The 24946-nt window shown below is 33.8% G+C and overlaps 1 protein-coding gene across 4 annotated transcripts in view; it reads right to left on the bottom strand.

Annotated features, from left to right (window-relative positions):
- Positions 1–24946, bottom strand: part of Lrba (LPS responsive beige-like anchor protein) — a 683057-nt gene that overhangs the window by 510750 nt on the left and 147361 nt on the right. For all 4 annotated transcript variants that reach the window (XR_013344428.1, XM_026384651.2, XM_077803581.1 and 1 more), the window contains exons 23-29: positions 12691–13755; positions 11480–11658; positions 10300–10453; positions 9699–9879; positions 6214–6341; positions 5622–5729; positions 1925–2084 (exon numbers count right to left, since the gene is read on the bottom strand). Coding sequence is in view for 3 of the 4 variants with exons in the window: in XM_026384651.2 (XP_026240436.2) it covers positions 1925–2084; positions 5622–5729; positions 6214–6341; positions 9699–9879; positions 10300–10453; positions 11480–11658; positions 12691–13755 (1975 nt within the window). In the remaining variant the exon portion in view is untranslated. The remainder of the gene's footprint in view (positions 1–1924; positions 2085–5621; positions 5730–6213; positions 6342–9698; positions 9880–10299; positions 10454–11479; positions 11659–12690; positions 13756–24946) is intronic.

The following is a 24946-nucleotide window of genomic DNA, read 5'->3' on the forward strand; positions in this document are numbered from 1 at the left end:
TGATCCTAAGTTCTTGGTACTCTTCCCTATCTACTTATATTCCCTTAGTGATCTCATCCTCTCTCAACATCCACTCATACCTCTATATCTTACTACCAACACACACACATTTAAAAAAAAAACTCAGAGTATTATATATTAACTGCCTATTCCACGACTTCTATATCAAAAGACATCTCAGCTCAACATGCTGGAAATAGAATTTCTTATCTTTCCCTGAAAATCTGTTTCATCTTTAGTCTACACAACTATACCTAGTAAACATACTTTATTTTTTATCTTTCACGTAACACAAATCTAATGGTTTAAAATTCTATTTCCTCTGTCACCAAAATATATCCACACTCTGATTACTTCTCATCATCTCCACAACTACCATTACAGTTCAGTTCAACCCACCATAATCTCTTGCCTGGATTACCGTACTATCCTCCTCACTGATTCCAGAAGGCAATTACTATAATGATCCTACTACCCCATGCTTTCTGGTATTCCCCATCTTGAGAAATCCTTAAATCTAGGCAGGGCCTTACTTGCTCTAGCCAACAGAATGTGACAGAAGTAGCACTGGGTCAGTTCTGGGCCAAAGTTTGAAGAAGGTCTGGCAGTGTTAGTAGTCCCAGAATCCCTGTTGATTTATGATTTATTCTATTGGAAAGAACATGTGGAAAGACCAAACAGAAAGGCCTTCCAAACTGATGAATGAAAACAAGGAATTAAGTGAACAGTGTGAGGCCCCAGCTACAGCTGTAGCTTAGTGGCTTCAGTCAGCCAGCTCTAACTATTGGAGATGTCTGACACTAAATAGATGAATAGAGAAGCCATCTTAGACTTTCCAGTCCCAGCAAACATCATATGGGGCAGGGATGAACCTCCCCACTGTGTCCTACCCAAATCTAATGCTCAGGATTATGAAGACAAGACTAAGGTAGTATAAGTTTTAAGCCACTAAGATCCAAGGTAATGTGTTACATAGCAGTAAATAGCCAAAAATACTGATTTTTTTTCTTGCCCTTTAGTGGTTATCCTCAATACAGAATCCAAAGCATTACTTTTAAAAGCCTGAAAATTTTAACTGCTATACTCAAAATCCTCCAATGATTCCTCCTTCCCCATAGAGAAAAAATCTACACATTATCTTTCTTAGTTACTACAGATACTTTTATCTTATTCCTTTTCTTTTTTTATTTTTAGCATTCTTACAATCTTCTAAAATACAATATAATTTATTTAGTACATACATTTATTTTATTTTATTTTAAGTTGTAGTTGCACACAATACCTCTATTTTGTTTATTTTTATGTGGTGCTGAGGACGGAACCCAGGGCTCTGCACGTGCAAGGTGAGCACTCTTCCGCTGAGCCACAACCCCAGCCCCCATACATATTTTTATCTCCTCCCATTAGAAAATAAGACGCATGAAGGCAAAGATTTTTTTCCTATTTTGTTCATTAATATACTCAAGTACACAGGAGGTACAGAATGAGTATATGTTGAATAAATAAAATATTTCCTTTAGAGTGGTATCTTGTTCTATAACTAGTAATGGCTACTTATCTAATTATACTTATTTCACTGACAGCTATTTTCAAAACTCTAATTATTCACATTATTCATTAAATCCATCTTGTTAGTCTTATAAAAGAATTTGAATTAGTCCTTAACAAATTATAACTATTTGTAAAGAATAACATTTAGCCACTTACTTTTTAATTAGATGGCGCATTTAAAAACAAAATATTATCTTCTAATTGCAATTAATTATGATACTTAAAAAATTAAAATATTTACTTATTTATTAATAAAAAAGAAATGTAGGCTCTCATTTTATACATAAATGGATTTAAATTCTTAAATCAATATTTTAACTAGGTAAAGTTTCACTTGAACTTTGTTACCAGGGAATAAAATATGGAAACTTACCAGGGAGTGACGAATTCCCATTTTCACTACCAGTTTCCTTAAATGACTGGTTACACCTTTCATTTTGGGGTTCCAAAATGTCTCTATACTTTGAGACCATAAGGACAGAGATAAAATATACAACAGCCAGAGCTAAGAATTGAGCTTGTTTGCTATCCTCCTGGGAAAAAATAAAGGTAGTTTTTCATGACACTATTATATAATATGTTTTGATTTCATTTCACATCACAATATTTAAATATAAACATGCTCACATACCTTGTAATATCATAGAGAACAATATATTATTATTTATTTGTGTGATAAGTGTATTAATAAACTTACCTGAGAAAGGATTAGGCAGACTTTTGGAACTATGCCTTTAAGTGAGAGCTTTTATACTTTGTAAACAAGGACAAAACCAGTCTCACCTTTAAAAGTTAAGTAACTCAATCTGAAGAGATATGTCATAGCATACTTTATGAGATAAATCAAGTAGTAATTATAACTACAAGGATAATTAATATTTTTACTTTTACTCAATATTTAAATATTTAAATATGTAAAACAGCCAACTACAAGCTACACTAAAAGACTCACTCACGGAGAAAAATTAAAAAATGAGGTTATCAGATACAAAGCAGGATGCCAAAAGAATTCTTGAGAGTATTTTGAGTGGTGCAGACATCCACGTGCCCAGCACTGAAAACATAATGTCTGCCACAGAAAAAGGACAAACTAGGGGCTAAGGTTGTGGCTCAGCAGCAGTGCTCTCGCCTAGCACATGCGAGGCACTGGGTTCGATCCTCAGCACCACATAAAAATAAAAACAAATAAAAATAAAGGTATTGTGTCCAACTACAACTAAAAAAAAAAAAAAAAAGTAAAAGAACAAACTAGACTGACCTCTAAAAGAGGCCAGGATTGATTCTAGCTCTATTGATCACCACCCACCTCTGTTTATCAACAACTTCTGTATCTAATCCAATTCTCCATCTTCAAGAGGACCCTATGTACACCACTGTTCTAGTAACATTTCAAAATAGGCTTGAACTTAATTATTTTAAACAAAAAATTTCAAATTTGTCTATTAAATCCTGAAAACTAAAGGCACCTCCAGTAGTACGTTTAGAATAGGAAAACAGAGGGCTGGGGATGTGGCTCAATGGTAGAGTGCTTGCCTAGCACATACAAGGCTACAAGTTTTGTTTCCTCATAGATAGATACAAATTAATGGCACAAATTTGATTAAAACTTATTAACTGCTGCAAAAACTTTTATACATAATCAATTTCAGGAAAAAAATTAGATATCAGGTTCTCCCTTAAATGCTTGAAGTAATGTGAGTCACATTTGTAATCTGACAAAATCTATGGTACTTTTTAGGTCCATGTGTAACAACTTCTTAGTCTTGGTTGAAAATAAAACATTTTTCTTTTTTAAATAACATCCCTTTTCTGAAGTTATGCCTATATTTCTCTACCATACAATTCTGCCATAAGTACTACTAAAATTGCCACTAAAAAATGTGGACACCTAGATTGCTTCCACACTTTAGCTATTGTGAATTGAGCTGCTACAAACACTGATGTGGCTATACAACTGTAGTATGCTGATCTTAAGTCCTTTGGACATAGACCGAGGATGGGATAGCTGGGTCAAATGGTGGTTCCATTCCAAGTTATCTAAGGAATCTCTATACTGCTTTCCAGATTGGTTGTGCCAATTTGCAGTTCCACCAGCAATTTATGAGTGTGCCTTTTGCCCCACATCCTTGCCACCATTTATGTTGTCAGTATTCTTGATAACTGCCATTCTGACTGGTGTGAGTAGTTTTGATTTGCATTTCTCTAATTATTACAGATGTTGAACATTTTTAGATGCCATTCAGTAGATTAATGGGTAAAGAAACTCTGGTATATATACATAATGGAATATTACTCAGAATTAAAATAGAATAAAATTATGGCATTTGCAGGTAAATGGATGGAGTTGGAGAATATCACACTAAGCAAAGTAAGCCAATTCCAAAAAAACAAAGACCAAATGTTCTCTCTCATAAGTGGATGCTGATCCAGAGGCATGGGAAAAATGGAGGTGTGTTGGGCAAACAGGAGAGAGGGTAGAAAGGGTGCATTTGGGCAGGAAAAATGGTGGAATGAGATGGACATATTACCCTAGCTAGGTACGTGTATGACTGTACATATGGTACAACACTACATCATGTACAACCATAGAAATGTAAAGTTGTGCTGCAAATTTTTATAATGAATAAAAATGCATTCTGCTGTCATATATACCAAATTAAAATAAATTAATTAATTACAAATATGTGGGCTAGAAAACTGTAAGCAAATTATTTACTGGGTCTTAACTTCTTAATCAGTTATGAATTGTATATACCTGTTTAAATCCTTACTTACCCCATCAAATTCCCTAGGTCCTTAACTCATTTCTACCTCTTACTAAGTGAATGATCTTAAGCAAAAATTTAACCTCATGTGGCAATCCTACTCATATGATTATTATGAGAATTACATAATAGGATGATGGACATGGAATATTCAGTTCTATGCAAATTCACAAATATTTAATATGCAAGCAGTGATAGCACTTCAAATTCTATAGATGTATAAAAACCTACTCAACAAAACAAGAAAAAAACTAAAATACCAGATGATGAGAAAGGAAAATGAAAAATCGCAGTTATAAAGTTCATAAGAAATATATATAATATATACTTAGAGCATCCAGTATTAAATATACAGTAAATTAGTTCAACAAAAACTAATGATAAAATTCCCAATGTTAGGGAATGAGATTACAAATGATTTTTATTTACATCCTAATACCTTACATATAACTTTATATTTTCTATGTGAAGCCAGGTGTGGAAGAACACACTTATAATCCCAGCAACTCTGAACACTGAGGCAGGAGAACCCCAAGTTCAAGGCCAGCCTTAACAATTTAACACAAGACCCTCAGTAACTTAGAGAGACCCCATCTCAAAATGAAACATAAAAAGGTCTGCGGATGTAGCTCAGTGGTAGAGCACCCCTGCATTCAATACCTAATACCATGAAAAAAAAATTAATCTACATGAAAATTAGTCATTCTCTAGGTCAAAATGAGTTAAACCAAAATTATTTTCATCTTTGAAAAATTAAAAACACATTGAGAGCAACATTTCATTATGTACCTTTTAATCCCATTAATATACCTCTGGGGGGAAAATATACACTATTCAGTAAAATAATATAATACTCAGAAATTGAATATTTCATTACACTGAGAGCATGGATTCTTGGATTAAGCCTGCTGGGTTTGAATCCTGACTCTATAATGTACTAACCAATTGACCAAGTTACTCAAGCATTTTGTAACTCAGATTCCTCATCTATAAAATGAGAAATATGAAACGGACAGCTCAAGAAGTTGCTGGGCTTCCTGATAATATGTAAAGCCATGACACTGCTTACAGTGAAATGCTGCATTATTCTTTTTAGCATCATTACTCTGATATGCTAGCTCCATTTATTTAGACAATTCTTTCTTAATAGTCTAAGATTCTAAAATCATTGTTAAGAGATCTGGCTTTCCTTTCTCTACTGAACTATTTTATATTACAAAGAGTTTTTACTCTAGCACTTTCAGCTCAGAAGGGAGAAAATATGTATCAGCTAAGAGAGTACTTGAAAGAAATATTTTAACTTACTATGTCTCTGAAAACAACTGCCCTGAGTCGATTAATATCCATGTCTTGCAGGAGCCTGTCAAGATCTCTTACTGGAGATATACCACCAGTCACAATGTCCACTGGACTCTATTTAAGAAATTTTTTTAAAAATACATTATATATGTGAATACACACACACACATACATACACACACACACACACACACACACACAATACACAGATTTTAAAAAAAAATAAACACAGTATTCTAAGAATGAGAAAACCATGCTAAAACATTCTTTTTTCCATACATTTTTTTTCCTTTTTTTGAGAGGGTGGAGAGCGTATACAGGGGGAAATTATGTGGGAAAATTGACATATTTGAAGGAAAAGCTATCACAGAAACAAGAAAAGTAAACATTTGGAAAAGCAGACAAGATTAAGTATAAGCAAATCTGTACTGTATATTTAAACACAAACATTTGAATGTTATGTTCACAGAGTAACATAACTATTTTAGAATCTCTGTCACATTTATTTAACTTCAGGTTGAAATGAACAAATTAATTTAAGATCTTAACTATGAAATATGAGTATGCTTTTTTGAAAATGACAATTCTGTATACTCACCTTTGCTGCAGATTTCCCCAAGAGAACAATGCTTGAGGTTGTTTTCAGTCCTTTCCCTGTATCTCCCCTGACTTTCAGCTGTGAATGTTGTTGACATTCTAAGCAATTCCTTACTGCCACTGCACACACTGTCATTTGTTTTAATAAAAAGATTTAGAAAAAAAAAGAAAATCATATTTAAGATTATGGAACTAATACAAATCATCTTCTACATAACATGATTTACATAAGACTTTACTTGAAATGGATTGCCTTCAGCAAATTCCTAAAACATCCCTGCATGTTCAGTGTTTAGTGTCTTGATTTTGTTTTCTGTCATAAGGCCCGGTTAAGATCTAGGAAGGAAATGTACCGTAGTAATTTGTACTTTTGAGTCTGCTGAAAGGAAATCGGTAAATCGTGTTTGTTTGTTTGCTTGCTTGTTTTTTTTAACTGTGGTATGGGAATAACACAAGGGCTTCCCACATACTAGGCAAACATTACCACAGAGAAACACTCCCCAGTCAACTTCAGGAAACTTAATAATAGGTTCCTCTTTCATAGATCTCACCTAAGCTAGCTGGGTCAACCTTTCATTAAGAAATGGGAAAGTAAATATTTGAAATAATAGTGGAAGAAAACAGAGCAAGCCACATTGCTACTGACTAGTTGTAAGATAATAATCTTCAATTACCTTAATTGAAATAAAATGATTAAATTGGAAATTTTTATGTTTTTCCTATATTGTATCATTGGAATATGATATTAACAGAGACTGACAGTGTAATATTTAGGCTTTATAGGATCTAGTATTTACTGGCTTTCATTAATAGTGCTTAGAAGGTAAAGAAACAGAAAAGCAAATTTGATTTAATACAGAGCCTAAAATTTAGAGCTCCTTTTTAGAGCTACCACCAATCAGTTACTCAGATTATCTGGGGGTTGGCTTGTGTTTTGGGGGGAGTTTGTTTTGTTTTGTGGCTTTTTTGGTACTAATGATTGAACCCGAGGATGCTTTCCCACTGCGCCATATCCCCAGCCCTTTTTATTCTTTGATTTTTTTTTTGTTTTTGTTTTTGTTTTAAATTTTGACAGCATCTTGCTAAGTTGCGTAGGACCTTTATTAAATTGCTACGGCTGGCCTCAAACTTGTCATTCTCCTGCCTCAGCCTCCCAAGTCCCTGGGATTACAGGCATGCACCGCTATAACAGATCAGTTACACAGAGTACTCAGAAATTAATTTTGAATTTTCAGTGATGAATTAGGTCATGTACACTTGACTATGATTTACTTGATATCATATAATCATCTCAATTCTCAAACAAATCTGTAATACTCAAAGTATTTGAAATTAAGATGGGGAAGGGAAACAAATTAGAGACAAAATAGCAAACTTAAGTGGGGAAGGTTAAATATCACTATCACACATGACTAGAAGACAAAAATTTAAAAAGGAAAGTATTTGGAAAGAGCAACAAAACTTGGATGAAAGGAAGAAAGGGAGAGAGGGAAGAAAGGGAAAAGATATGAATATAATTTTGGTCAAATTTGCTTCTCAGGCCCAGTTTTAAAAAAATTGTACTTTAGGCACAGACTACATAAAATCAAACTTGGGTCTGTATTATTATAAAGTTAAAAACCACACTAGATCATTTCAACCAATCTCAGGAGCACAGGTTATTCTTGTTATTGCCATCCCACCTTCTAACCACAAAGCTCAGGAAATACCATGAATGAGAAGACCAGGGATCAAAACATCGGAATTGTTTCCCTAGTTTACCACACTCTACTAAGTGACACTGGACAAGTCCCTTTCCATGTCAAACCACGTGCAAAAAGACATGGTGCTGGAGTCCAGCAAATCATCTCTTGATTCTTTTCTAAAGCTATGAAAATGAGAAAAAGTATTTCCCTAGTTTCTGAATTTAAATGACTACTGAGTAGAATGAGGCTTTGCCAGTGTAGCCTTGTATTTTTAACTGTGGAAATGTAGGGAAAAGCCTCACACAGTGACGCATGCCTGTAATCCCATTGGCTCAGGAGGCTGTGGCAGAAGGATCATATGTTCAAAGTCAGCCTCAGCAACAGTAGGTACTAAGCAACTCAGTGAAACCCTTTTCTCTAAATAAAATACAAAATAGGGCTGGGTGATGGAGTGCCCCGGAATTCAATTCCCCAGTACACACACACACAAAAGAAGAAAACAAAGAAAGAAATCTAGGAAGTGGAAACATTTTTAAAATGACATATGCAAAAGTAAAAAAAAAAAAAAGCCTAAATATTTTAATTATATTGATAATAGAAAGTTTTAAAAAGAAGCATACTACAACAGAAAGAATAGCCACACTAGTTCAGCAAAAATATATTCAAATTCCAATCTGACCAAATGTAGGTTTCAAATTTAAGTTTCCTAATTTCTCTGGTCTACAATTTTCTCAATAAAAACAACAAAATGACAGCTCAATTTGAAAATCAGAACTAATCACAAGCCAATAAATGACAGCTTTCATTTTATGCTCACAAATTTGAATTTCTTAATTAAAAAGTTAAAACTATTTTTTATAAATTGTTATACCTTAACAAATTATTATTTCCTTAGAGAATCCTAATTTTAAAAGTACTTTCAATGGCATTTTGAATAAAAATAGTAATTGTGCAAAAAACTCTAATTGTATTTATTAGTAATAACATGCTAAACATGGAAAAATATTTCATTAACTAATTGGGTTTTCTGCTGCTTCATAGGTGCCTTATTTCTGATCTGTTTACACATGGTCATGCTTCCTAAGATTCTGCTTCCATTTCTTGGACTGCCTCACTATATCATCTTCTCTTCATTTAATAAACAAGTAATTCAACAAAGTCTAAGTATTTACAATTTAGTTTATTATTTATACTTAGATACAAGGAATCTTATGCAAAGAAAAATATTTTTTGCGTTACCTAAAGAAGCCTAGTTAAGACTAAACGTCATTTTGCATATTTTTACTGTCACCTAAAGAAGAATTGCTTCCAGGTAAATAGGGATTTTATGCTTCTATTAACTGCTTTAACAAATTACCAGAGTTTATTTGAAGAAAGGCTGTACTTGAATGATTCCAGTTTAGAAACCTACTTGTTACTGAAGTGTGTTTGCAAGAAAGGAGAAACCAGCATCACATGGGAATTGGGAGACAAGTTGAGGCTGTACCTCAGTCTATATGATCTAATCTAAATCTCTACCAAGATGCTTGCTGGAGTCTTAAAACTTGAGAAGCACTACTCTTGAAGCAAAAAGGGGTTGCAGGAGAAGAAGGAATGCTCAGAATCACCTTAGCAAATTGTTCAAATTATGCCCCTCTCCCTAATACCTAACCTGCTAACTACCACTATGCATCACACACTAAAAAGTCAACATATACAACTTGGCTGGCACATATCTTCCCCCAACAAAAGAAAGATGATTTTCAACGTAATATCTGGATTACCGAAAACTATAAATTCTTAATGATTTGAAATAGCTCACCTAGTCGGAGACACTGCCGCAAAATACCTCCAGATGACATATTTTTTTCAGCTTCAATTTCAGTGAAGCCAAGAGAACTTGCAAATATAAGTACATCCACAAGGCTAATTAGCCTCTGCAAAAATGTCACAGAGGCTTCTATGGAAAGGCCTTGAGTAGGTTCAATATTCTCCAGTTCATGCTGTAAGGAATAAAGTTTGACATTTACATCAAAATTCTGATAAAAATCTAATTTTACCAGCTATATTCCCCAAATTTCTAAATTTGATTTTTTAAAAAGTCAGTCAGGCTTTCAGAAATACAGTACAATAGAGTGATTTACTTTTTTCATCTAAAAAAGAAGGGCAATGGGAACATTGGGAGAAACACTGTCAATCATTTTCTTCACTAGCTGACTCATCCCTAAAATCAACACTCATTTTAATCTTTTCACGCCTGGAACAAATTCTAAAAATCCTTCCAGGTAACTGCAAAAGATTTTGTTGCTTTTGATGTATAGAAGCTATTATGCATAGTAACCCACCACATTCAAGTTTTAATCAATAAGGCTGTATAACACTCATATTTTCACACCAATTCTATGTAGTAGTTAGGTCCTTACTGTAGCCGATGTAGCAGCTGAAAGCAATGGCAGTATACCCCCACAAGCCATAACCATATTGTCCATCACTTGAGAGACGAGATGAATTGTGTTGTGTACAAAGATGACATTATCACTGCTATTCACGAAGTCCATAACTGTCTTTGTTGAATGGCTGTCCAAAGATAAATGATGTTTACTGATAAAGCTAAACAAAGGAAATCACAGTTTGCCTACTTGAGGAGAGGAAGGATAAGAAGGTGCTTTGATTCATCTTCAAAACTGAGGAAAGGCAATGATGTAGCGATTATTTGGGGGTATAACCTTCCTCAGAAGAAGTAAACCATTCTATGGCAGCAGGTAACATACATGTCCTCCTTTGGTTCTGAAACAAACACTATTCATTTTATGTTTGACTTAAAAAATTGGATGAAATTATCCTTACTGATGTGGCAAAAATAAGGAGGTAAATGGTGCTAAATGTTTTCTAAAAATTAGTTTCAACAAACATTTTCTTAGGTAAATCCACAAAATGCTTTTAAAAGAATAAGACTCATATACAATAAAAATAATCACATCAGGCTCTGTTAAAATTATAAACATGTGGGGCATGGTAGCACATGCCTGTAATCCAAGTGGTTCAGGAAGCTGAGGAAGGAGGATTCAAGTTAGAGGTCAGCCTCAGCAACTCAGTGAGACCCTGTCTCAAAAATAAAAAGGGCTGTGGTAAAATAAAAAGCTCAACTGAATTCAATCCCAGTACCATTAAAAAAACATTAAAAAAATAAATAAAATTATAAATCATACAGTGGAAGATAATATGAAATATACAGATTTCTTCTACTAAAGAGAGACATGGAAAATATTATACTTAAATCTTAATTATTTTGTAGTACATCTAGTAATAACCTCACTTGGTAGTCCTACCTTCTAGTAAATTGCATGCTATAAAATATTCTACAAGAAATTTTCAGCAATTTTTTTTAAAGAAAATTCTCTGCCATATCTTTGTAATCCTCTCAGAGAGGGATTTCATTCTTATAATGGAAAATAAGAGTTTACTCAATAAAACCTTACCATAAAACATTTTATATTCTACTTTTTAAACTGAAAGTCTAAAATTAATTGCAAAATATTTATATAAATTTCTTTGAAAAACAAAGATTTATACATATCTTCGATAGTAAACATATGGACAAACCTTCTCCACATCTGTATATCTGTTTCTATGGAAAATAAGAGATCAGTGAGCAAACGCTGATGCATTTGAGACCACTTGAACTCAGGAATACGAAATAGAGCAGATCTGGAATCTCTCCTTTGTCCATCAACCACATCTGGGGCTGTTCCTTGTCCTGGCTGTTCCTGTTGCCTTGACATCTAATACAGAAAATTTTTAAAGTAATATAATGAGTTCAACTTCAAAGAAAAATATTAGTAGAAATCATGCAATTCATCTAACAAGTATTCAAATGTTAAAACACCAAAGAACCAAATTAGAGAGAAAAAATTATCATTAGAAAAATGAATAACATTAGTATTTTAGTACATTCTAAAGCAAAGTTATCAAAACTTCTAAACTACTACAATTCAACAGTAATTAACTTAGAACCATGTTAAGAATTTCTACTATGTGATGTTTCATAAAGGAATCAATCAGTTCTTAGTTTTGAATCTTAGAATCTTTAATCTAGGCAGTTGCTGGATAACAAATTAGCTAAAATAAAAAATACATTAAAAAAAGATAATGAACAACAAACCAAAAAAAAAAAAAAGAGGAAGACAAGAATGTAAAGAGGCAAATGATAACATGCAACCAGTATCTCACTTTGTCACTTAGAAATACTGACAAAAGAGAAAACTACATCTCTAGATAGCACACAAGCTCCTTTCTCTCTCTCACAGACTTCATGGTTCAATTTAAACTATGAATTTTACAACTAAAATCTACACTAGTATTTCTGTAGACCTAGACTTCATTGGAAAATTAATGAGCTAAAATGGGGTCAGTCAAATGAAGGGTGAAATATAAGTACTTCCAATATTTATTTTATAAACTAAAATAATGTCAATCCTGAATTTTGAAAATAGTAACTTTTGATAATTCTGTGGTAAAATATTAATAAAAGCTGCAATTTACAAAACTGGGGCTAAGGATGTCGTTCATTGGTAGGGCACTTGACTGACATGTGTGAGGCCCTAGGTTTGACCCCCAGTGTCATAAAAAGAAAAATTAATAAATACACACTAACTGTCAAATACTAACAATTTGAAACAATCTTTACATTCACTGCATTTATGTAACAGCAAACAGGAATATGAACCAAATTTAAAGAAAAATAAAATATAAGCATATAAATTGGCTCTATTTTAACTCAGTGCAAATATGACTTGAGAAGAAAATCAAATCACCTCAAGCACATGGCGCTGAGGTTGAGGTGGTTCTGTGTTCAAACTGGCTTTTAATTCCAGTCTCTCGGTATCTGTAGCAACAGTAGAAACATCCAACTTGGCAATCTTTTGCTCAGAAGTAGCAGGAGCCTCGAAGATATTACCATGACAATCACTAGTTGATATAGTTTCTCCAGCAAGGTCAGCTGTTTTCTGCCCTTTCTCCAGCATCTGTTCAACGTCTGATTGTACAGTTGTTTGGGAAACAGTGATCTCTGGTGAGGTAGCAGAAGACCCTGATGCTGGCATAGCCAAGAACCCAGAATCTTTAGAATCTTGAGCTTCATTATCACTTTGCTTTTTAGTAACAGGTTCTTCCTCTTTAAATATTGATTTGCAGTCATTACTAAGCGTGTCCAGTCTTTCACTGGCCTCAGAAGCAACTGGAGACAAACTATTATCTTGAAGATCTGTGTGCAGACTGGCTTCCTCAGTGGGACTACCTTCTACCTTCAGTTCCACATAATCATCATCTTCCTCTTCCTCTGCTATAGATTTTTCCAGTAACTCTGGCATCTCTGAAGCATCCTCTTCTGAGGGGGAACTTAGAGAAGCAGTTATTTCACTGATGATGGTTGTGTCTTTGTCAACTGTTTTAAAAGAATTAGAGAAAATAGTCACAGATTCTGCTATGTCAGAAGATGCTTCTAAATCACCTGCATTCTTTGTCTCATTTATTGCTATTTCTTCCAAAGTGACTTCAGCCAGTAACTCCTGATTTTCTTGCTCAGTTTTCCTGTCTTCATTAGATATATTTTGCATTTGCAGTTCAATGTTGGATGCAGAGTCTACTGAACTTGTCTTCTCAATACTTGAGTTTTCAGCACTATTTGTGGTGAAATGAGGAGAGAGAGGAGAATCCCTCATGTCTGACTGCTGAGATCCCAATGAAATATCCACATCTCTGCTAATGCCAGTGATGGCTTGGACTGAACTTGAGGAACATGGCTCTATTTCTTCATCAACTTTTCCTTGCTGTTCCCTAAATATACTGGCAAGGTTTTCTTTGTGTATTTCAAAAGTGACCTATATTTTAAAAGTACAATCAGTTAAATATACATTAATAATGAGTATAGCATACAGAATATAACATTAAAATACTTTTAATAACTTTTCAAGTACACAGTTTACACAACACTGTAAAATTTAAATTCTCCTATAATATCCTTAATTTGGTAAAAATATTTTATTTTTTAAAAGAAAGAGAGAGAGAGAGAGAGAGAGAGAGAGAGAGAGAGAGAGAGAGAGAGAGAATTTTTTTAATATTTATTTTTTAGTTCTCGGCGGACACAACATCTTTATTTGTATGTGGTGCTGAGGATGGAACCCAGGCCGCACACATGCCAGGTGAGCACGTTACCACTTGAGCTACATCCCCAGTCCCAGTAAAATGATTTTAATGACAATAGATAATGTGGCATAAAGCCACAATAAGAACATAATTAGCCCATTCTTTAAAATGTATATAGAAAAAGAATTCACCCTCTACTGGTCACTATAACTTGTACCAAAAACTGAGTCTACACCCTTGGGAAGAGTGTTATACACCGAAGAATACACTGCTTCAAGTGCAGTGAAAACTCATTTCCCCAAGATTTGTCTTCAGGAGAGATTTTAAAAAATAATAATAATAATTAATTGTGCTCATTATTACAGCAGCTCTCCATATACCTACTGTTATGATTTGGATACAAGGCATCCCCTAAAAGCTTCTGTGTTAATGCAGTAATGTTCAGTGGTGAGATGATTAAATTATGAGAGCTGTAAATTAGTCAGTGGATTAATCCATTCGATGAATTACTAATTTGAATGGACTATCTGGGTGGTCACTATAGGTAGGTGGGACATTTCTGGAAGAGGTAGCTAACAGGGGAATGCCCTAGAACAGTTGATCTTCCTGTAGCCTTCCTCCTGCTCTTTCTCTGTTTCCCAGCTACCATAAAATGACCAGCTTTCCTCCTTCACATCCTCTGCCATTTTATTTTGTATCACCTTGAGCTCAGAGGAAGAGTCATCATCCTTGTACTAAACCTCTAAACCTTGAGCTAGAATAAACTTTTCCTATAATATCCTTATTTTGGTAAAATGATTTTAATGATAATAGATAGTGTGGCATAAAATTTGTTCTTGCCAGGTATTTTGATCACAGCGATGAGAAACTAACGCACCTATGAATTACAGACCATTTTCTTACTAAGCTAAAGAATACAAATTCTTTTAAAACAGAAAAAAATAAAATCCAAACCTTCCCCAAAGGTAAATCAATTGGTTGCAAATGGTCTGAAATTTCCAGTTAGTCCATCCATCCATACACTCATTCTACTTGCATGTGAGTGATAACTATGTATTCAGCACTGTGAATATTTCCATATTATGCTTTGCCTTTTACCCCAGTAACTAGAAACAACTGAATAGGAAAAAAGAAAAAACTAGAGTAGTGTGAGTATAATGTCATAAGATTTATAACCTCTTCAAGAGGTTATAGCCACCATTATGTGATTTCTACTTGTGTTTCAAAGGAAATCTCCACTTCCCTATCCTCCAAAAACACAAAGGAAAAAGTGCAATGCATGCAGAAAATATAAACATAGCTATAATTTATTAAGGCTAAAATTGTTGTGTCCTATAACCTAATATTATATTTATGGCACACTGAATATTCATTCAGTAAATTTTTATTGAGCCTTAGTGTGAAAGGATGGTAGATAATAACAAAAGAAGAAAAACTGATTTTCTTAATACACAAAATTTCATAGGCCTTTTTGAATCAAACAAAAGAATATCTAATGTACAATGCAAAAATTTCCTCCTATACATACTAACTAGACATTACCTATGATATATACATAACATTCATGCCATAATGGGACATAGCTAGAGATGAAAAACATCTAGAGAATATTATCTATAAACATTTTCCTAATTAAAATATTTTCTTAGTTATAAATATTAGGGAGTGTTTTAATGTTCCAAAAAGAAATGCATGTATTTCACATTGAACAGTAAAGTGACACAATAGCAGTTTTTAAAAATCAATTTCTTTTATACCCATAATGCCACAATTACTTTGAAATTCATTCTTTTTTATTTTAAAATATTTTTTTAGTTGTAGATGGACATAATACATTTTATTTATTTGTTTGTTTGTTTGTTTATTATTTATTTTTATGTGGTGCTGAGAATCAACCCAGTGCCTCACACATGGCAGATGAGTATGCTAACACTGAGCCACAACCCCAGCCTCTGAAATTCATTCTTTAATTGTTCAATGACTCACATTTATTCATCAAAAATGTACTGAACATCTATAGCATGCCAGGCACTCTGTGATGAACAACACATTGTTCCTGCCCTCATGGAGTTTATATTCTAATGGAAGAGGCAGAAAATAAACAAATATGTTAGACAATGACAAGTAGTAATAAGAACTTTGAAGGGAAAAAAGACAAAGAGTAAATGCAAAAGAAAGTCTAGGAGGCAAGGGTGTATTTTAATGGGTATTTGAGAAAAGTCTCCCTGTTATATTCAAACAAAGACAAGAATAAAAAAAGAGAGAAAGCTATGTGAAAAGGAAAGATGGAAAGGCCCTGGGGCCAAAAATACACTTGATATGTTTGAAGAACAACAATGAACCAGTAGAATGAAAAATGCAGAAGATGAGATCAGAGGAGTAGCTGTCGGCTAGACATGACTGTAGAGCATCAGAGACTGTGTTAAAGATTTTGGTTTTATTTCTGAGGGAGCCACTTGAGAAAAGAGTGGAAGAAAGACACAATCTGATTTCTATCTTACAGAAATCACTGTCTGGAAACCTGACTTTAGGGAAATTATTTCTGCACGGATACAATAGTTATCATTAAGAAAGCCAAGTTACATACTATCAACCTTATATTAATTTTGAAAACAATTTATTTTATTTTGTTATAGAATTGAGTTTAATTTTCAATAATTGCTTGCTTTAATTTTATTGAAATAAAGAGTTTTTGGAATTGAATTAAATGTATCAATAAAAATGAGTACATGCAATTTATATGTTCAGGTTAAAGAACAATATTTTTTAATCCCATGTACTTTCCACCATGTTAAAAAACAGAATATTACCAGTATCTCACAATTCCCCTAGGGGTCCTTTGCAAATTGTACTCCCTGATCTCCCCATCTCCATTAGGAGGAAATCAATGTCCCCACATTTCTATTGTTTACTACTTATTTTTTAATACTAAAACTAGCACAAATCTAGCCAGAGCAAAATTTAATACATAAATTGCCACAGCCAACTAAAGGTTCAGAAAAGCAAGAGAAGACAAGATATACCAAATCTATAAGTCATAGCAAGCCTTTAGCTTCTCTGAGAATATTCTCTTTTCTGCTTATTTTTGGGAAGTCTTTAGACAAGGTCATTGGGAAATACAGAAGTAAAGAAAACCGGAACATCTATCAGAGGTAGTATGAGTAAAGCAATGTGTATCTTGCATGAATAAGGGTTAGGAAGTAGACTATTATATATTTCCAATTCTAAGCTCACATGGTCAACCTCTACCCTGAGAAATAGGGCAAAGCAGAATATGTTTTTGGGAGGGAACATTAGGATCTTCAGATGGTACAGGTGGAAGGACAAGCAGGAATTACTCAGCACATGATCGAGACAAGAAAAGTACTCATAGCAATATGGGTCATCTTGAGTGGAAAAGACTCAAAAAGAAAAGTTATAGAGGTTGCTGGCATTTTGGTGATAATAGCCAGCCCTTTTGTGTGTCTCGAATCAAGCTACTCCAGTATGAATGGTCTAGCATCTGTTAGCCATAAAACCATCATCCAGAAATCTCCCTCTATTCTAATCCCATAGATGTCCTTCATCTGTCTTCTATGTTGTTTTTCCTTCTTCTTGTATCCATTATTTTTTCTTTGTTTTACTCACTTTCAGTATAGCATATCCTGCAGTGCCTTCTTGAGAAATGGCACATGAACTAAGACCACAAATATCTGAAAATATCTGTATTCTATCTTCATAGTTGATATACAGAGTGAGTATAAAAATCACAGATTGGAGTCTGGCATGGTTGTGCACGCCTGTAATCCCAGTGGCTCAGGAAGCTGAAGCAGGAGGATCACAAGTTCAAAGGAAGCCTCACAACTTAGAGAGGCCCCAAGCAACTTAGCAAGACCCTGTCTTAGCATGAAAAATAAAAAGGGCTGGGGATGTGGCACAGTGGTTAAGGGTCCCTGGGTTCAATTCCTGGTATGTATGTATGTATGTAAAAATAAATAAATAAATAAATAAATAAATAAATAAATAAATAAATAGAATCACAGGTTGGAAAGCATTTACCTTCTGAATATGAAATACTTTCAAAATTCTCCACTTGGTTGATTTTCAAATTTCCCTTTAATTTTCTTTAACAGTTCAAAAGCTAAATGAACAATTAGCATTCTTGACTCTTTTTTTTCCATTTTCCTTAAGGTATTTGTGACTTTAAAAGTAATAATTCCCAATTACCAGATATTCTTGTAAATTACTCAGCTAACAGACTAGTCATTAATCTTCACAATCATTTGATAGCTAATCTATAGCTGTTTGTAATGTTTGGAAAGCACTTCTACAAACTACTAGTTAAAGATACTTATGAGCTAATAACCACAACATTTCTTTTGCCATTAGATTCAACTTAATTGGCACTCAAATTTACTAAGTAGGAAAGAAAAGATGACTACAATATTAAGAAATAAACGTTATTTCTTTAATTTAACATGTTTAACTATTTAAATTTAGACTTTACAAAATGGTAGGAAATATATAGCAAGTGATTTATTTTCAAACAAATGCATCTTTTCCATTGTATAATATTTTTGAATGGCAATATCAGATAAATATAATATCTTAGTTTCTAACTCTTAGGTTACCAATGTTTTCTACAGTTGATAAATGAGATATAACTTTAAAAAGAGCTAAATCATTCCATATGAGGTACCAGTGGGCAGAGGTCACAATGATTACAACCACACCTGAGATCTTTTATAGACTGATGCTACAGCTTGCAACAATAATAGTATAAGGTAACAGATGTAATATAGCAAAATCAAATTATAAATACTTACTGATCTATTTTTATACAAAGCACCTGGATTACTAATCTAGACACTCCAGATTCAAAGATAAATACTGCCCAAATGGATCTCTCCTGAGAGATAAAAACATACTGCTATAAAATATGAAGTCTCACCATATTAAATACCCCAAGAAAACTACCAGGAATTATGACAACAACATTGCAGGTTCAATAACATAGGAAAACTATCCCATAAGGAAATCAAGTGATATACACAAGAATCATTATACATTATTCATGCCGTGAACTTCAAAAAAGTTTTAATAGGTTATATTCGAATGGTTCAAAGATAAAATAGTTTATAACATAAAAGTTTCCCTCCCACCACTGATCTCACCTGCAAACAACCTGCCAATAATGAGGCAATTAATTAGCCAATAATATATATCCTTCAAAGGTATTTTTGCAATACACACAGATATAAAGTCTTATTTCATGACTTATTTTATTCATACATACCACTATGTACAATGTTTTTCATTTAATTTTTCTTGGTAAACTGTTTCAAGATAGTATTAATTTGCAGTCTCCTTACTAGAGTCAGCAAGCATACTTTTTTTACATTTAAGGTAATTTTGATTTAGTCTTCTGTGAGATGTTTAATCAGATACATTTTTCCATTGTATTGTCTTTTCTTACTAATTTCTAGTTAAGAATACTCTGGATCTAAGCAGTTTTATCTGAATCTCTCATTTGCCTTTGACTTTGCTTAGGAATTGCATTTGCTTTTTGGCAACAGAAGTGTTTGTTTTTATTTAATTGACAGGGCTTAGAACATACTGCTATAAAATATGAAGCCTCACCATATTAAATATTTTGAGCTGAGAATTTTGAAAAATGGTAGGTGCAGGAATTTCCCTGCCCTTCATTCTTGAAACAAGTCATAAAATGATCCAGCAGAGAGATTCTCTCCCTGATACCAGGAGGAAAGAAATAACCATGTTTCTGAAAACAAGGAGACAAAGAAAGGCCTCTCAATGAGTAGGTCTGGCAATGAGAATCAGTCTGGCTAAGCTTCCCAGATTCTTATTTTCCTAGCTCACACTGCTTTAACTGCTTTAACCTGTCACAATTATTCCACAACTCTCTACTCTCCACTCTCCACCTCACCTAAAATAAAACAGCAAGCTTAATGATTTCTTTAGGTCTTCATTTTCTTATGAGGAATTTAGAATTGTTACATGTTTGTATTATTAATCATTTTTCAATCTAATTTCCTGGGACATAGTCAATGGACCTACGATGGGTAAAAGGAAAAGATTTCTTTTTTCTATATTTACACCATCAAAGTTGCAATTTTTACTCCAAAGTTCACCATTTTTAGTAAGCAACCATAATAAATGTAGAAACAAATTTCTTTCTTTCAGAAAACGATTTTAAGCAACACTTCCTTATGAATACCAAGTGAGAATGTAATTTAAATAGAAGCCTTCCAACCACTTAGTATTTTCCTAATCTCTATAAATCTGATACTACACATGGAAATATTCCAGAATTTATTTGAAAGTAAAAATAAACTCTGCCCTCAAATTTCCTTAAAGTACCAGAATTCTATATAGTCAGTAATTGTTCCCCAGCTCCACAACATGATTAAAAACATACTGGGGCTGGGGCTTAGTGGTAGAGTGCCTGCCTAGCATGCTGGGTTCAATCCTAAGCACCACATAAAAATAAATAAAAGTATTGTGTCCAACTACAACTAAAAAAACATATTCAAAAACGCACACTGATATGCTCGTTTTTGTAAGCAATTCTAGATATATCTTTCTTTAAATTCCTAAGCATCTGTCATTATTGACAACTTAATCTTAAGAGAAACACTAAAAGATTAAGGTATTATCCTCATATAGACAAAGCTAGGAAGAATAATGACATAAAATAATATTGTAAATAACTTACTAATTTCTTGTTTTAATAAAAGTCATTCTGATCAATTTTATTTCCTTAATAACAGGTACTTTTTTAAAAAAAAAATTTTTAGTTGTAGGTGGACATGATACCTTTATTTAGTTTATTTATTTTTATGTGGTACTGAGAATCAAAACTCAGGGCTTCACATATGCCAGACAAGCGCTCTACCACTGTGCCACAATCCAAGCCCTAAACAGGTTCTCTTATGCAAATCTAGAAGATAAACTAGAACATATTTTTAGAGAGCAATTTAGCAATATCTACTAAAACATTTTAAAACATAAAGACTGTTGAAAATTCTACTTTTAGGAAATTAATCCCACAAAATAAGGGATATGTATATAGTAACAGGGTCATTATTATTGAACAATAAGAGAAAGTTAAAGTTTAATGTATATGCAATGCATTATATTATAAAACAATAGAGTTTTCAAGCATCACTTCTACCAGTTTTTCCAAATAAAGTTTTGGCAAATGGCATATTATGAAAAGTCACCTTGAGTTATTCATACAATCACTCCTTCTTATGTGGTCTAACAGCATTCAGATGTAACATCAAAGCTGAAGCTTTTGCTTCTAACTTTATTTTCCCATAATATATACACCAAATAATATGGAGCCATTAAAATTCATGTAAGAATTTCATTAAATAAGATTGCAAAATAGCATAAAGTCAATGACACTTTCATAAGAAAACAATTACATGTATGTGTATATATGTGTATAGAACAGAAGACTGGAATGTCTTCCCAAAATATAAAGTCATACACAGGTATCTGGTAATGAGGGATATTTTTTTTGTTTTTATATATGCATTTACATTGGATTCTAAATTTCCTGTAATGTGCATCTATTTTTAAATTTTTTAAAAGATAATAAATGTTATTTGATTTAAAACTTTTAACTTGCTCTATCTTACCAGGCAATGCCTCCACCATGTTATGATGCAGCACAGATACAGAACACATTCCGGCACCAAGCTCTTGACTTCCCAGCTCTAGAACCATGGCCTAAATATACTTTTATTCTTTATTAATGTCCCACACTCTGGTATTTGGTTATGGCAACAGAAAACAGACTACAATCATGAGGATACTAGGCAAGATTAAGACCTCAGTCTCTAAGAGAGAGATATAAAATACTGGTACCAAGGACATACAGTTGTCTTCAGTTCCAAAACTGTACTACCTGCATACTACATGAAGCAGCTGGGAACAAGTTACTTCATCATTCTGTTCCTCCGTTTTTTCCCAGTTACAAAATAAAGGCTCTGAGTTTCACATAGATAGAAAATTATTCTAAGTCAGAGAAGAAAACCATGGAAGGTGAAAGTATTAAGTCAAAGTTTTTTTGTTTTTGTTTTTGTTTTTGAGTATGTCTATGTTACTGGGGACTGAAACCAAGGGTACTCTACCACTGAACTATATACCCAGCCCATTTTACTTTTTATTTTGTATGAGACGAGATCAAGGTAAGTTGCCAAAGCCGGTCTTAAACTTGCAATCACTCTGCCACAGCCTCCCAAGTCACTGGGATTATAGGCATGTGCCACTGAACTCAGTTATTAAGATTTGCAGCTTAAATGTTTATGAAAATGATAATATAATCATGTGTGTGGAAGTGGGGGAAAGACAGAGAAAGAGAGATATTGGGGGTGGAAGCCCAGTGTCATGAATGCTAGGCTAATGCACTACCACTGAGCTACATCCCCAGATTTAATCAGCCTTATACAAGTATGATCAGGCTTTGCATTTATAGCATTCTTAGATTTTCTAAACCAAAAGGTTTGATCTTTTTGTCTTACTTATGGATCTCCAGGATCCTCCCAAATATGTCACTGGATATACTTTTCTGCTTGCCTGGATCAGGAACATCATACTCTACTCCGAATATAGGCCACTGTCATCTTGTCTTCCTTGAGGAGTAACTGCAAAATGAGGCAGCATGCCATGTGAGGCAAGCCTTTAAGCTTCTCAGATGAATATGGCTATATTAGTGCCAAGGACTGTTATGCAATAAGACCTACCTACGGATGTGACAGTAATCTGGCTGCAACATCTGTCACCCCATGATCGCCAGCATTGATTGGGCTGCCCTGGCTGGCTATGCAGGGGTCCCCTTCCTCCCTCACCACTCCATGTGCATCCTACCCAAAGCTGCATCCTAGGTCAAAGAGGACAACCTTCCCTGACAGAGGAGGACCATTCTTGGTTCAAGGGTATAGGAGTAGCTGTACTCCACTGCTAGAATCTCCAAACAAGCTCTGAAGACCTAGCTACACCTTTTCTTGATGCCAGCACTTCACAACAAAGACCACCTGTCAAATTAACATGTCACTGTGTTTTATATAAAAAAAAAAAAAATGATCACTTCTATGTGTGAATTCTCCATTAATCTCACAGAATCTCATTTTTGGTATTAGGTATTTGGGGAAGTGAGAAAAAAAATCTTTTAGAAAATGAACAAGTGATAATTATGATGAAAAGAATGAATGGAAATGTGGGCTGAGGTTGTGGATCAGTGGTAGAGTGCTTGACTAGCATGTGTGAAGCACTGGGTACGATCCTCAGCACCACATAGAAATAAATAAAATAAATGTATTGTGTCCATCAACAACTAAAAAATATTTTTAAAAATGGACGGAACTGTTTTTATAGAATACACACACACACACAAAGTCACCCCACTGATTGCCAGCATTTTAACCCATATCCAGCTAAAATATTACTACAATTACAACTGGTTCATAACTGCCAAGTAAGAAGCAGCCTACCCATCTTCCCCACACCAGAGCAGTTACTCTGTCCTGGGCTCCCTTCTAGACTGTGAAGGCAACTGTATTTTACTCATGTTCCAATCATTAGCAAGATATTGAATCTAGAATATAACAGGTGTTCAATAAACACGGAAGGAAGGAAGGAAGGAAGGAAGGAAGGGAGGGAGGGAGGGAGGGAGGGAGGAGATGAATATATAGGTAGATGGATAGAATATGCATATGTCCTCATTCTACATGAATGACTAGGCAGGCCAAGAGATAATTATTTAAAAAAAAAACACTAAAATAAAACCACAGCAAAATGAAACCTTTGCTCTGCAAAGACCCTGTTGGAATGAAAAGACAATGACTAGGAAAAAATATTTGCAAATCACATATTTGACAAAGGGCTAGTATCTGGCCTATGTAAAGAACTGTTAAACCTCAAAAGTAATAAGCAAACAATCTAATTAGAAAATGGGCAAAAGACACAATTGTAGTAGTATTTTAGCTGTTCATATTTATGAACAGATAATTTCACAACAGAGGATATATAGGTGGCAAATTAGCATGTGAAAAGATGTTCAATGTTATTAATTATTAGATAAATGCAAATTAAAACCACAATGAAGGGCTGGTTATAACTCAGTGATAGAATGCTTACCTAGCATGCATGAGGGTTAAACACCTGTACCAAAAAACAGAACAAAACAACAACAAACCACAATGAGATATTAACACCCAGCTATGGCAAAAAAAAAAAAAAAAGACCCAATGCTGATGAAGATGTGGAGCAACTGAATCACACAATCCTAGTGGGAAGGAATATTGATACAGCCACTCTGGAAAATAGTTTGATAATTCCTTTTATATGACCCAGCACTTACATTCTTGAGCATTTATCTCAAATTAAAACTTATTTTCACACAGAAACTTCTGCACAAATGTTAATAACAGCTTTATCTATAATAGCCAAAGACTAGAAACTACCCAAATGTCCTTCAGTAGGTGAGTGGTTAAACAGATATTGGTACATTCACATTATGAAACACTACTCAGCAATAAAAAGGAATGAACTATTGATACATGCAAGGACATGGAATGATCTTCAAAAAAAAAAGCATATTTGGGGGATTTAGTCTCAAAAAGATACGTATTATATGGTTCTATTTATGTAACATTCATTGAATAATATAATTCTAGAGATAGAAAACAGCTTAGTGTGACCAGGGGTTAGAAACTGGAGAAGAAAGTGGGTGCAGCTAAAAAAGAATAACCTGAGTGAGCCTTGTGTTAATAGCAAAATTAATTACCTTGATGTGATGAAATTAAATATCTTGATGTGATGGAAGCTACATATGATAAAATTGTACACACACACACACACACACACACACACACACACACACATAGGGTTCATGTAAAATTAGTGAAATATCTCTGG

Source organism: Urocitellus parryii, chromosome 10 (genome assembly GCF_045843805.1).
Source record: "Urocitellus parryii isolate mUroPar1 chromosome 10, mUroPar1.hap1, whole genome shotgun sequence".
NCBI lineage: Eukaryota > Metazoa > Chordata > Mammalia > Rodentia > Sciuridae > Urocitellus > Urocitellus parryii.